Here is a 12,242-nt window from a genome sequence, read left to right as displayed (position 1 = left end):
TTGTGTTTTTTGAGGAATTGGTCCATTTCACTCAGTTGCCAAATTTATGTATGTAGTTTTTTTGTAATATTCTGTTACCACCTCTTTTTTTATGACTGTAGGGTCTATCTATAGTGATATACCCTGTTTCATTCTTGATATTGGTAATTTGTGTCTTTTCACCTTTTTTCTATAAGACTTCCTAGAGATTTGTCAATTTCATTGACCTTTTCAAAGAATCAGCTTTTTGTTTCACTGATTTTTCTCTATTGTTTTACTGTTTTCAATGTCATTGATTTCTGTGCTTTATTATTTCCTTCCTCCTGCTTGCTTCAAGTTTATTTTGTTCTTCTTTTTCTAGGTTTTTGAGATGGGAGCTTAGATTACTGACATAAGACTTTTCTACTGTAAGCCTGTAGTGTTACACATTTCCTTTCATTTACTGCTCTAGCTGTGTCCCACATATTTTGATATGTTGTATTTCATTTTCATTCAATTCAATGTATTTTTCTCATTTCACTTGAGGTTTTCTCTTTGACCCATAGATTACCTAGAAGTGTGCTGTTTAGTTTACAAGCATTTGGAGATTTTCTTGATATCTTTCGTTATTGATTTCTACTTTGATTTCATTGTGGTTATTGAAAACACTCAATATGATTTCAATTATTTTAACTTTGTTGAGGTGTGTTTTTTAGCCCAGAATACTGTCTATCTTGGTGTATGTTCTGTGGGCACTTGAAAAGGATGTGTGTTCTGCTGTTGTTTGGTGTTCTGTAAATCTTGATAAACTCGGGCTGGTTGATAGAATTGTCGAGTTCTTCTATATCCTTGCTAACTTTCTATCTAGTTTCTCTATCAGTTGCTGAGAGAAGAGTGTTGAAGTCTCCAGCTGTAATTGTGAAATTGCCTTTTTCTCCTTTCAGTTCTGTCAGTTTTTGCTCCACATATTTTGCAGCTCCATTGTTTGGTGCACACACATTTAAAATTGCTCTGTCTCCTCGGTAGTTGACCCTTGTATTATTATTATATAATATCCGTCTCTGTCTCTGGTAATTTTCTTTGCTCTGAAGTTTATTTTATCTAATAATAATATAGACAGTCCTGATTTCCTCTGATTAATTTTTGCATGATATATATTTTCCATCCTTATACTTTTAATCTGTCTATATCATTATATTTGAAGTGAGTTTCTTGTAGACAGCATATAGTTTGGAAATGTCTTATAATTAACTCTATCAATCTATTAATTGGTGTATTTAAACCAGTTATATTTAATGTAGTTATTGACGTGTTAGGACTTAAGTCTGCCATCTTTTTCTTCTCTGATTGTTCTATTTTTGTTTCTCTGTTTTCTTTTTCTTGCAGTTTTGTAGAATTCCATTTGATTTCTCTATAGTGTTTATATAGATATAGTGTCTATATAGCTTTTTCAGTTGTTGCGCTGGGTATTTTACACACACATAACTTATCACAGTCTACTAGTGTCATCATTTTACCAATTTGAGTGAAATGTAGAAAACTTACCTCCCTTTATGTCCCTTTCCCTTCCTCATTTTTTTCTTTTTGAGGAAGATTAGCCCTGAGCTAACATCTGCTGCCAATCCTCCTCTTTTTGCTGAGGAAGACTGGCCCTGAGCTAACATCTGTGCCCATCTTCCTCTACTTTATATGTGGGACGCCTGCACAGGATAGCTTGACAAGCAGTGCCATGTCCACACCGGGATCCAAACCGGTGAACCCCAGGCCACTGAAGCACAACTGCTACGCCACCGAGCTGGCCCCTCCCCATTTTATAATAGAATTGTCTTAGATATTTCCTCTACACATATTTAGAGTGACACCACACAGTGTTATAATTTTTGCTTCAACCATTAAACATAATTTACGAGACTCAGAGGAGAGGGAAAATCTATTGTATTTATCCATATTTTTGCTTGCCATGTTCTTTTTTCCTTCCTGATGTTCCAAGATTCCTTCTCTTATCATTTTCTTCCTAAAAAGAAAGTCTAGAGAACTTTCTTTAGCCATTATTTCAGGGTAGGTTTGCTGACAACAAATACTTAGTTTTCCTTCATCTAAGATTATCTTTATTTCCCCTTCTTTTCTGAAGGATATTTTTGCTGGGTATAGGATTCCGGGTTAATTATTCTTTTCTTTCTACATCTGAAAAATATTGTGTAACTTCCTTCTGGCCTCCATGATTTCTGATGAGAAATCCACTGTCATTCAAGTAGTTTTTCCCTCATAAGTAAGGTGTCATTTTTCTCTGGCTGTTTTCAAGATGTTTTTCTTTGCCTTTAGTTTTCAGAAATTTAATTATAACGTGCCTTGGCATGGATTTCTTTGGGGTTCACTCAGCTTCTTGAACATTTATGTCTTTTGCCAAATTTGGGAAGTTTTAGCCATTATTTTTTGAAATACTTCTTCAGTTCCACCTTGTCCTGTTTCTCCTTTCCTGGGACTCTGACAACAGGAATGTTAGATCTTTTGTTATAGCCCCACAGGTCTTTGAGGTTCTGCTGGTGTTTTCAGTCTATTTTCTCCCTCTTGTTCAGATTCAGTAATTTCTATTGTTTTATCTTCAAGTTCACTGTTTCTTTGCTCTTTCCCTCAATTCTGCTAGTGAAGCCATCCATTGAAGTTTTTATTTAATTTGTTGTGTTTTCAGTTCTAAAGTTTCCATTTGGCTTTCCTTTATGTCTCCTATTATTTTGCTAAGACTTTACTTCTTTGCAGAAACTATTTTCTCATTTGTCTCAAGAATGTTCATAATTGTTTGCTGAAGCAGTTTTATGATGGCTTCTTTAAAAATCTCTGTCAAATCTAACATCTCTGTCATCTCAGTGTTGGCATCTATTGATTGTCTGTCTTCTTTCTGTTTGAGATCATCTGGCTTTTGGTATGATGAGTGATTTTGGATTGAAACCTGGACATTTTGGGTGTTACATTATGAGATTGTGGATCTTATCTGGCAGGGAAAGAGCAGTGTCAGAGGGACACCACCACATGACTGCCAAGTGGGCTTAGCAGTCCAGCTTCCCCACTTGGCCTCTGCTGACCCCTGAGGGTGGGAGCTCCTCACTACTGTGGGTAAGAGCTCTGGCTGGACCTGCATACATCTCCCTGACTGGAGTACCTTGTAACTGCTCCCCATGTGGCCTCCACTGTCACGTGGTAAGCATGGCAGGAGAGGCCTCTGTACCACTGGGTGCTGGTGAAAGTCTTCACTTTCCACTAGGCCTCCTCTGATACCACTCTAGTGGGGAGGGTGACCCTTTCCACGGGACGTTTTACCCAAGTATTCAGTCTGATGTTTAGTTTGGAGGCCCTCTCAGCGTTTCTGTTTGCTTGGTCACATCAGCGCTGTTGGGTGTGTTCCAAGCTCACTTGAATTTTGAAGGTGTCCCCGTGCTGGTAACTGGAAGCCCTTGCTTGATGCGAGGTCAGCCAGCAGCCCCCGTTCGAGTGGTGCTTGCTGTGGGAAGGGTGGAGAGGTCTGGAAAACACAGTCGGACCTCCATCGTAGGGCCCAAGGGTACAATAGGCCACCCCTGGCCCGTAAGTGGAATCCAACAGGATCACTGTTCTGAGGGTTATGTCAGAGTAGACAGAGCCAGGAGTTGGTCCCAGGACGCCAGCCAGCTAGCTGCCCTGCCGTTCACTGCCCTGGTGGCCCCGACCTTCTGCAGGCTTGCCTCTCCCACCCACAGCTGTGGCTTTTATGCTTCTTTTCCATCTTCGTGTGCTCGTTCCTTTTCTCTGCTGAACCTTGACATTGCGCTGATGCTGATGCTGCGACTGATGGGGATGCCTCTGTCATGAGCGAGCGTGTGCTGTGCTCAGGGTGGCTGAGGAGGTTGGCACCACCAGCTTCACTTACCAGCCAAGACACTGCAACCAGGAAGGCAAATGATTTGCCCAAGGTCACACAGCTGGTCTGGGTGGAGGCAGAACTTAAAATCCTGTGTGTCTTCTCCCAAGCTGGGGCCTTCTCCACGGGCCCGTGCTGCCTCCCTGGTTCCAGTTGCATTTTTAGAGAGCAGGGAGATGCTGCCTCTTTTCCTCGCTCCCAGACCAAGCGAGGCTCCCAGCTGTCTCCTTGCTGCCCCACTGGTGACAGTGCAGCCAAGCTGGGGGCCCCAGGACACATCCTAGTCCAGGCATCTTTTTTTCTCTGCTCGTAGTTTCCCTACTTGAAATAAGACTCCTCATATGTTTTGATAGCCCACTTTTTTTCACCTCATATTTCCATACAAGCACATTTCTCCAACTTATTATTACAAAGTTTTCAAAAGCATTTTTTAAAATAAACTTCTTCTTTTCAAACAGTTTTAAGAATCACAGAAAAGTTGCAAAGAGAGGTCTCATATCCTCCCCACCCAGCCTCCTCCGCTGGTAACGTCTGTGGTGCAGTGCCCCCCTAGAAAGCACTGCAAGCTGGAGGGCTGAAAACACAGTCCTGGAGGCCCAAAGCCCAAGGTGAAGGTGTGGGCTTGGCCGTGCTCTCTGCCAAGCCTCTGAGGGAGAATCCTTCCTCGCCTCTTCCAGCTCCAGATGACCCCAGGAATTCCTGGGCTTGTGGCAACCTCACGTCAGTCTCTGCCTCCATCTTCACATGGCCGTCTTCTCTCTGTCCTCTCCTCTTCTTATATGGACACTTGTCATTAGATTTAGGGCCCACTCTAACTCCAGGATGATTTCATCTCGAGATCTTTACCTAAGTACTTATTGGATCCTTACCTAGTTGGAAATAAGATCATATTCTGAGGTTCCAGGTGGACATGAATTTTGGGGGAACACCAACCCACTATATACCACCATGGTATATTTGTCACAACTGGTACATGACTCTTAACTAAACTCCACACTCTATTCGGATTTCATCTTTTTCCACTAATGTCCTTTTTCTGACAAGGATGCCATCCAGGACATCACATTACATTTAGTTGTCATGTCTCAGACTCCTCTTGGCTGTGACATTTTCTCAGACTTGCCTTGTTCTTGATGACCTTGATAGTTTGAGGCATGCTGGTCAGATATCTGAGAACGTCCCTCCACTGGGATGTGTCTGGCGTGCTTCTCACGATTAGATGGGTGTGGGAGGGAGACCACAGAGGTGAAGTGCCCTTTTCATCACGTCCTATCCAGGGTGCTGCCATCAACAAACTTACCACGTGGATGTTGACATTCATCACCTGGCCAGGTCTCTCCACTGCAGTTATCCCCCTCTCCATAGTGTATTCTCTGGAAGGGGGTCTCTAAACGGAGCCCACACTCAAGGAGGCGGGTGGTTATTTGCAATTCTGCATGGGAAACTTGTCTCTTCTTCCCCACTTATTCACTGATTTAATCACTTGTTCATATCAGTGTGGACTTATGCATATTTATTTCATACTGTGCTGTAACCCAATATGGCATTATTTATTTTGCTGCTAGCTTGGCCAGTGGGAGCCCTTTCAGGTTGGCTCCTGGATCCCTTTGACATGCCCACTATTCTTTTGTGTTTTGAGCACCTCCTTACTTTATGGTACTATAGAATGCTCCAGGCTCATCTTGCATCCTCCCTGCCCCAACTCTAAATAGCCATTTCTCCAAGAGCCCTGGTTCCTTTTCTTAGGATCTGGAATGAAACTGCACAGCACTGAAAGGGATGGTCAAGAGCCATTTTTGATACACGCCAGCAAACTGTTTTATGAAAGGATTACTTTGTGCCCAGCCTCTAACCCTGGAGACCAGGCTGCCCACAGGCTGGTTCTCCACTTACCATGCAGTTGAAGATGAGCTCCCAGGTGCATAAACTTCCAGGGGTTGGGAGTCCGATAGCTCCCTGCCAGTGCTGGGCTGGTGACAGGAGGTATAAATCCCATGCTGTCCTTTGTAGTATCTTGAGGGCTGAAAATATTATTCTGAATTGTTCACAATGGCCCCAAACTGGAAACAACCTGAATGTCCATCAAGGGTAGAATGGATCAAAGAGTTGTGATATATTGCCCAAAATATACAGCCACAAAAATAAGCCAGCTATAATCCAGGTGATATTGTGCATGAAACTAATAAACGAGACGCTGAGCAGAAGAGGGGAGACGCAACAGCGACAGCAGGACAATTCCAGTTATGTGCAGTTCAAAGCAGCAAAACCATGCCCTGCTTGGGGCTGTGCATTTCTGAGGCACCACAAGAAAGAAGAGAGTGGGATGACCATCAGGACGTGCCCTGGGGAGCCCATGTGACAGGGACTCTGGGGCTTCCTGGGGGCTGGCATGTCCTATACACAGACCTGGGCAGTATCTGAATACCCAGCTCCACACGGCTTCAAAGCAATGAGTACCCTTATCTCTTAACTGGAGTCCAGGGGTGGATAGGCTTTAGGGCAAGCCCAGTGGCTCTGACTTGGTTTCCCCAGGTCTCTCTTGGCTATACCCCTCAGCTTCATTGTCAGATCTGGGGAGGTGGCTGTGTGGTTCTGGGTCACACCCCCCAGGACCACAGTGGAAGAAGGGAGGACATGACATGGAACTTCCCCATTAGGCCCAACCTCCAGGGGACCACTAGGAGCTGATGAGCTTAGATCCAGGTTCCAGGGTGATTCGGGGTCAGGGGCCAGTTCTGTCCCACCCAGGCCTCATGCTGCTCCCAGGGCTAGGGCAGGACCAGGGGGCACAGGCTTGCTCCAGAGGGCCCCTCCGGCTCTGACCATGGCAGGTTGGTTGTCCAAGCAGACAGCTGAGCTGATGCAGCAGTATGCTGAGAGGCGACTCCAGGAGGAAAGGTCCATGAAGGAGCTGGTGGAGCAGGTGTTGGAGACACAGAAGAATGTTAAGGTGGCACAGACAAAGCTCCTGAAAGTCCGACAGCAGATAGGTATGGTGGGGGTCAAGTGCTATGAGGCAGTGCCCAGCTCTGCTCCCCCCCATTCAGGTCTGGGCTGGTATCCTGCCCTGGGTGAGCCACTGTGGTCAGTGAGGGCTGAAGTGCCCTCAAGGGATGGCCGGGGTCGGGCAGGCCCTTCCAGGGAAGGTATCCCCTGCCCAGTGCCTGCCAGGCTGCTCTCTGACCCCCTAAGAACCCTCCTTGGTCCCCAAGTTCAGGAGGTGATAGAGGAGAGCCGGGAGCTGCTGCAGCGCAGCACAGAGGCAGCCAAGGAGGAGCAGAGGCAACGATGTGAGCTCATCTCCCAGCTGCGAGCCCTGGAGATGCAGCCCACACGCAAGGGCAAGCTTGTGGACCTGACCCAGGTGAGGACACAGCCCCTGGAGCCCATGCCCCATCCAGTGATCTCGGGGAGCCTCCCTGTGTCCTGCTGTGCCTGGCATTGCCATGGAAGGGCGTGTCTAGAACTCCCATCAAGGCCAAAAGCCATCTTGCCCCAAGCTGAGATCCACCTGGCCACCCATGCCCCGCTGTGGACCCTGCACCCACCGTGCTAGAGGCCTGGGTCTGGCCCAAGAGTTCACAGTGCTGTTGGGGAGACCTCTGTAACCCAAGGGGGCAGGGGGCCAGGGCCCCTTGAGGGTGGGGCAAGGTAGGCTTCATGGAGCTGCGTGGTGAGCAAGGTCCAGGGACTCCCCAGGCCCAGGTGGGAAGGGCAATGTAGGGAGAGTGTAGGTGCACAAAGGCCAGAGGCTGAGCAGGAGGCCAAGAGGAGGGCACCGGGGCCTGGAAGCCTGAGTGAGAAGCACGATGAGAGGCCAGGCTGGCACCTGGTGAAGTGGGGGCAGGCCTGGGAGGGCCGTGGGAGCCAGAGGGGGACCTGGCCTGGTCCCAGTGGGTATGCAGAGTCTGAAGGGCTCTCTGCCCAGGCCCCAGGGTCCTGCCTGGGGAGACAGTAGTGAGGTCCATTTGGGCCCTGCCACAGTGGAGGGGCCTGCAGGGCACACAGCTGAGATGTCTAGTCACTACATGGGTCTAGAGCTGTAAAGGGGGGCCCAGGCTGGAGAAGCTGGATGGAGGACATGATACACAGGCACTACTGAGCAGAAGGAGGGAAAGCCTGGGCATGGGGCCAGGCCTGTGGAACAGAGGAAGGGCACCAGTACTGGTGCAGAGGAAAGGCCAGGGCACAGGAGATGGCCAAGCAGGCTGGGCATGGTCCTAGCTCCCAGCCAGAGGCCTCCTCCACCCACCCTGCAGATCCCCGGGTATGGCCTGGAAGGAGAAATGTCCATCGTGGAGCTGCGTGAGCGGCTGGCCCTGCTCAAGGAGAGCCAGCGGCGCGAGGAGGAAGAGAAGCGGGACCAGATCATCCAGGGCAAACGCGCCAAGAGCCAGGAGCTGCAGAACACAGTGGAGCAGATCTCGCTGTGCCGCGCAGCCATGGGCAGGTCTGCAGCCTTGAGGTTGGTACCTGGCCTGGGCGGGCACCCCAGGAGCAGGGAGCAGCAAGCCTGCCTTTGCACCCTCCTGTGCGACTAGGTTCTCCTCGCAACACTCACCACCCTCCTTCCCCAGGCAGCTCCCTTACAATAACTTCCCCCACCCCTATTATTTCATTAGACAATTTTCAGGCATACAGAAATGGTGAAAAAATCGTGCAGTGGTGGCTTACCCATGACCTAGATTCGATCATTTTGCATCTAGATCATGGGTATGACCTTTGATCATGTGCTTCATCTTGCTAGTTAGCTATTTATCTGTCTCTGCAGAACCATTTGGAAATACTGGCATCTTTGGGGTGCATCTTCTGAAAAAAGGACATCGTCCTACATAACCACAGCACAATGACACAACTAAAAAATTTTAAATTTCCAGTGTCATCTAAATATCCTGTCTGCATTCACATGTCTCCAGGGGTCCCCAGACTGTTTGCTATAACCTTTTAAAGATTGTTTGCTGTACCCTTTTCTTTTCTCTTTTTAAACCACGACCTAGTTGAGGTTCACACACAGAGTTCGATTGTCAAGCGTCTCTCCTCTCTTTTAATGGAGAGCATGCACCCACACTCTTTTTGTTTGTTTTTGGGACACTGTGGTGACTTTTCTAGCCCCATGTGGCTGTCTCGTGGCAGCTTGGTCAGGCACAAATTGGTGTCACCCCTGGGGTCAGGCTGGCCTTTGGGCCTTGGCCTGGTCCCATCCGGGGGGCAAGGCTGCCCCAGGGGAGGTGGCACCCAGCCCTGTCATAGCATAGTACGGTTCAGGGCTCCAGAGAAAGTACCTGAGTATAGCTTGGGTAGGGTAGGATAGTGGGCTGGACGGAAAGAAGGACACTCACAAAATCCATCGCTATTGGTCCTGAGTGACTGCTTCTCTGGTTACAATTCAGAGGAGGCCTGTGACAACTGCTTGGGGCTGCCCAGGGAGGGCTGGCTGGCCATGCAGCAGGTCCTCATGTGGCATGCACCTGGGAGACCTCACCAGTTCCCAGCCCCTGGGCTTAGCCTGACAGAGCCAAATTTGCAGTCTGGTTGGTGGTGGGGAAACTGTAAGGGTCCAAACCCACTAACAGAGCTTCTGGAGCCCCCTGCGTGCAGCCCCCATGGCATTAATTCACCAGGAGCATGATTAGTGGGCAGGGGGCTGGAGTCAGCCAGGCAGCGATGGTGGCCGAGGGAACAGCACCTGCGAATGCCCTGATGCTGTGACGTGCACCTCAGCCAAAGGCGTCAGGGAACAGTCTGTATAATGACATCTCATTTGGGCAGGAAAAATGGCCTACCTCGTAGGGAAGAGACTTGTAAAGATAGAACAATATTATCTGCGGTTACCTCTGGGCAAGAGAGTGGCGGGGGGAGCGCGAGATAAAAGGAGGCTCTCACTTTTTTACCCCAGATACCATAGTTAAAACACATGGAATACTTTCTCAAAATGGGAAGTACAAATCGTAAAATGGTAGAGGCGCCGGGGGACCCTCACCCGCGCCGTCCTCGGAGGGCCTCTCCGCCCGCACCTAAATCCCTTCCGTTAACCTGGGGTTGGGGGCCCCTCCTAAGCCGCCCTGTCGCCTGCCCAGGTGGGAGGAGAAGAAAGCCCTGTCGGTGGGCCCGGGAGCGCCTTGCCAGGACGAGCGCGTGCTCGAGCTGCAGCGCAGGATCGAGGAGAAGGCGGCCGAGCGCCACAAGCAGGCGGCCCTGCTGCACGTGTCGGCGCCGCGGGCCGCGCGCCCCAAGCCGCGGGTGAGCCGCGGTGGGGGTGAGGCTGGGGGCGGGTATGCTGTTGGCGGGGCGCGGCGAATGGGGAGGCCGTGGAGGGGCGCGGTGTCGGGTGTGGCGAGGGGACGCAGTGTCCGGGGGGAGCGGACCCTGGGGGTGACTCCCGGCACCTTGTCGGGCCGGGGTGCGGGCCGCAGGGAGGGGCGGGGAGGCTGCGCGGGGGGTGGGGGAGGCCCCAGCCCTGCTAACCTCGACCTCCCCGCCCGCCGGCCCGCAGGCGCAGCTCGAGGCGCAGCACTGGCTGGAGCTGGAGCGGAGCCGCGAGCGCAGACTCCGGGCGCTGCAGCAGGAAGGCTCGGCCTGCGGGCCCGCGCGCCGCCTGGAGGCCGCCTGAGCCGGGCGGGCGCGCCCCAGACCCCGCGACCCCGCCCAAATAAAGCGTGAGGCCGGCGGTGTGCGCCTCCTCTTCCCGGGCCACCGGTTCCTCTCCGTTCCTCCTCTCTCCCCGTCCCCGGCCTACTCCCCCACCCCCCGCGTCCAGGTTCTATCCTCACCCCAACCCGCCGCTCGCTGCCTCCGCACCCCTGCTTCACGCCCCACCCAGCCCCAGTCTCCACCTATCCAGAGCAGGGTTGCCTGATGAAATATAGGACGCCCAGTTACTGCGTGGGACAAACTTATGCTAAAAAAAGTATCCACTCTTTATCTGGAGTTCAAATTTATCTATGTTTTTGTTTATATTTTAAATCTGGCCACCCTAACCCAGGTTCTGGCCCTTACCTCCGGCCCAGCACAAGGCATTCCCGGTGCCCCCTCTTCGGACCTCCCAGAGCCCCCTCTGCACGTGGAAACCTGGAATCCCCACTCTCTGCCTGGAGTCCGGTGGCTTAACCTGGGGACGCCCAAGACTGCGCGTGTGATTGTGGGTGTGCGTTTGGTCGAAGGGACTAGGATTCTTGAGCCTCTAGGAACCGGCCCTTCTCATGCCTTGTCTCACGTAAACCTCACCGCGATGGAGGGCGGGGATGTAGGAACTGTCCCCCGCCACCATTCTGCTGAGGCCATTGGTGCTCAAAGAGGTGAAGTGATCTGCCCCAAGAGGGGGCACCGAAACCGGGCACCAATGGGATCGAATCTAAGCCTGGGTGGCTTTAGAGCATGTCCCAACTTCTCCAGCATCATTGAAGGAACAAGATTGGGGCCACTGGGCACGAGGTCGCCCAGGGTGGGGACCAGGACAGATTCATTCTCCTGGGTCCTCGGACCCAGGACCAGGCTGGAGAGGGTGTAGCCTGGAGGACAGGCTGGCTTAGAGAAATCCAGCCGGTGAAACGCAGCCTGAGGAACCAAGCAGTGTGCTGCAGCTCCTGGGAAGGAGAGTATGGGCAAGCCCATGTGGTGAGGGGCAGTAAGGGAGGGGCTGGAAACTGCCAGGTGGATAGATATCCAGGAGAGAGATCCCCCACAGCCACATCCTCCCTCCCTCCAAGGAGAACCCCACGGCACATTTAGACCAGGAAGGTGGACATCTCACAATGAGAACAGACTAAAGACCAAAGTTCTCTCCCAAAATTCTGAGTCATGTCAGAACCCCAGGACTTTCCCACAACCTGGGCTTGTAAAGAGAGGAATTTCCCACCTCCCTATCAAATTAGAACTGGGAACAGATTAAATTTCATTAAAAAAATAAACATTTTTTATATCCTATGTTATATGATTCAAATCCATTTCATTTGATGTAGAGGGAAGAACATTGATGGTGACCTGTCCAGTGAGAGAGTCCCTCAGGAGCTCTGAGAGTTTCAAAAGGGGAATTATTAGCTCCCATAACTGGTAATCCAAAGGTAGGGTGGACTTCAGGACATGCCTGATCCAGGAACTCTGCCTCCAAGCTGGTAGCAGTTCCACCTTCACAACATCCAGAGGAAGAAGGGCCATCTCTCCCTGGCAGCTCCCTTCGGAAGGAAACCACTCTATCCTGGAAGCCTTATGTGAACATCTCCAGTCTCACTGGCCTGAATTGAACATGCAGCCAGTTCCTGCAGGGGGGAAGGTCTGCATGGGTCCCCAAGCAAGCACTGTAGCAGGAGGAGAGAATTACCTTTCACCTATCAGACAGGCCTCTGAACAGAGGGGAGAAGTGATGGCCCAATAAACTTAGGGTGCTTTTGGCAAC

The 12,242-nt window shown here is 50.6% G+C and overlaps 1 protein-coding gene across 3 annotated transcripts in view; it reads left to right on the top strand.

Annotated features, from left to right (window-relative positions):
• Window positions 1-11,773, top strand: part of CFAP99 (cilia and flagella associated protein 99) — a 49,493-nt gene extending 37,720 nt beyond the window's left edge. For all 3 annotated transcript variants that reach the window (XM_070615210.1, XM_070615211.1, XM_070615212.1), the window contains 5 exons: window positions 6,699-6,840; window positions 7,063-7,214; window positions 8,110-8,315; window positions 9,928-10,090; window positions 10,344-11,773. In XM_070615210.1, coding sequence (XP_070471311.1) covers window positions 6,699-6,840; window positions 7,063-7,214; window positions 8,110-8,315; window positions 9,928-10,090; window positions 10,344-10,460 — 780 coding nt within the window. In that variant the 3' untranslated portion in view covers window positions 10,461-11,773. The remainder of the gene's footprint in view (window positions 1-6,698; window positions 6,841-7,062; window positions 7,215-8,109; window positions 8,316-9,927; window positions 10,091-10,343) is intronic.
• The last annotated feature ends 469 nt before the right edge of the window (window positions 11,774-12,242 follow it).

The sequence above is a fragment of the Equus przewalskii genome, chromosome 3, assembly GCF_037783145.1.
Source record: "Equus przewalskii isolate Varuska chromosome 3, EquPr2, whole genome shotgun sequence".
NCBI classification, from domain to species: domain Eukaryota; kingdom Metazoa; phylum Chordata; class Mammalia; order Perissodactyla; family Equidae; genus Equus; species Equus przewalskii.
This window is presented reverse-complemented; position numbering and strand designations above follow the sequence as displayed.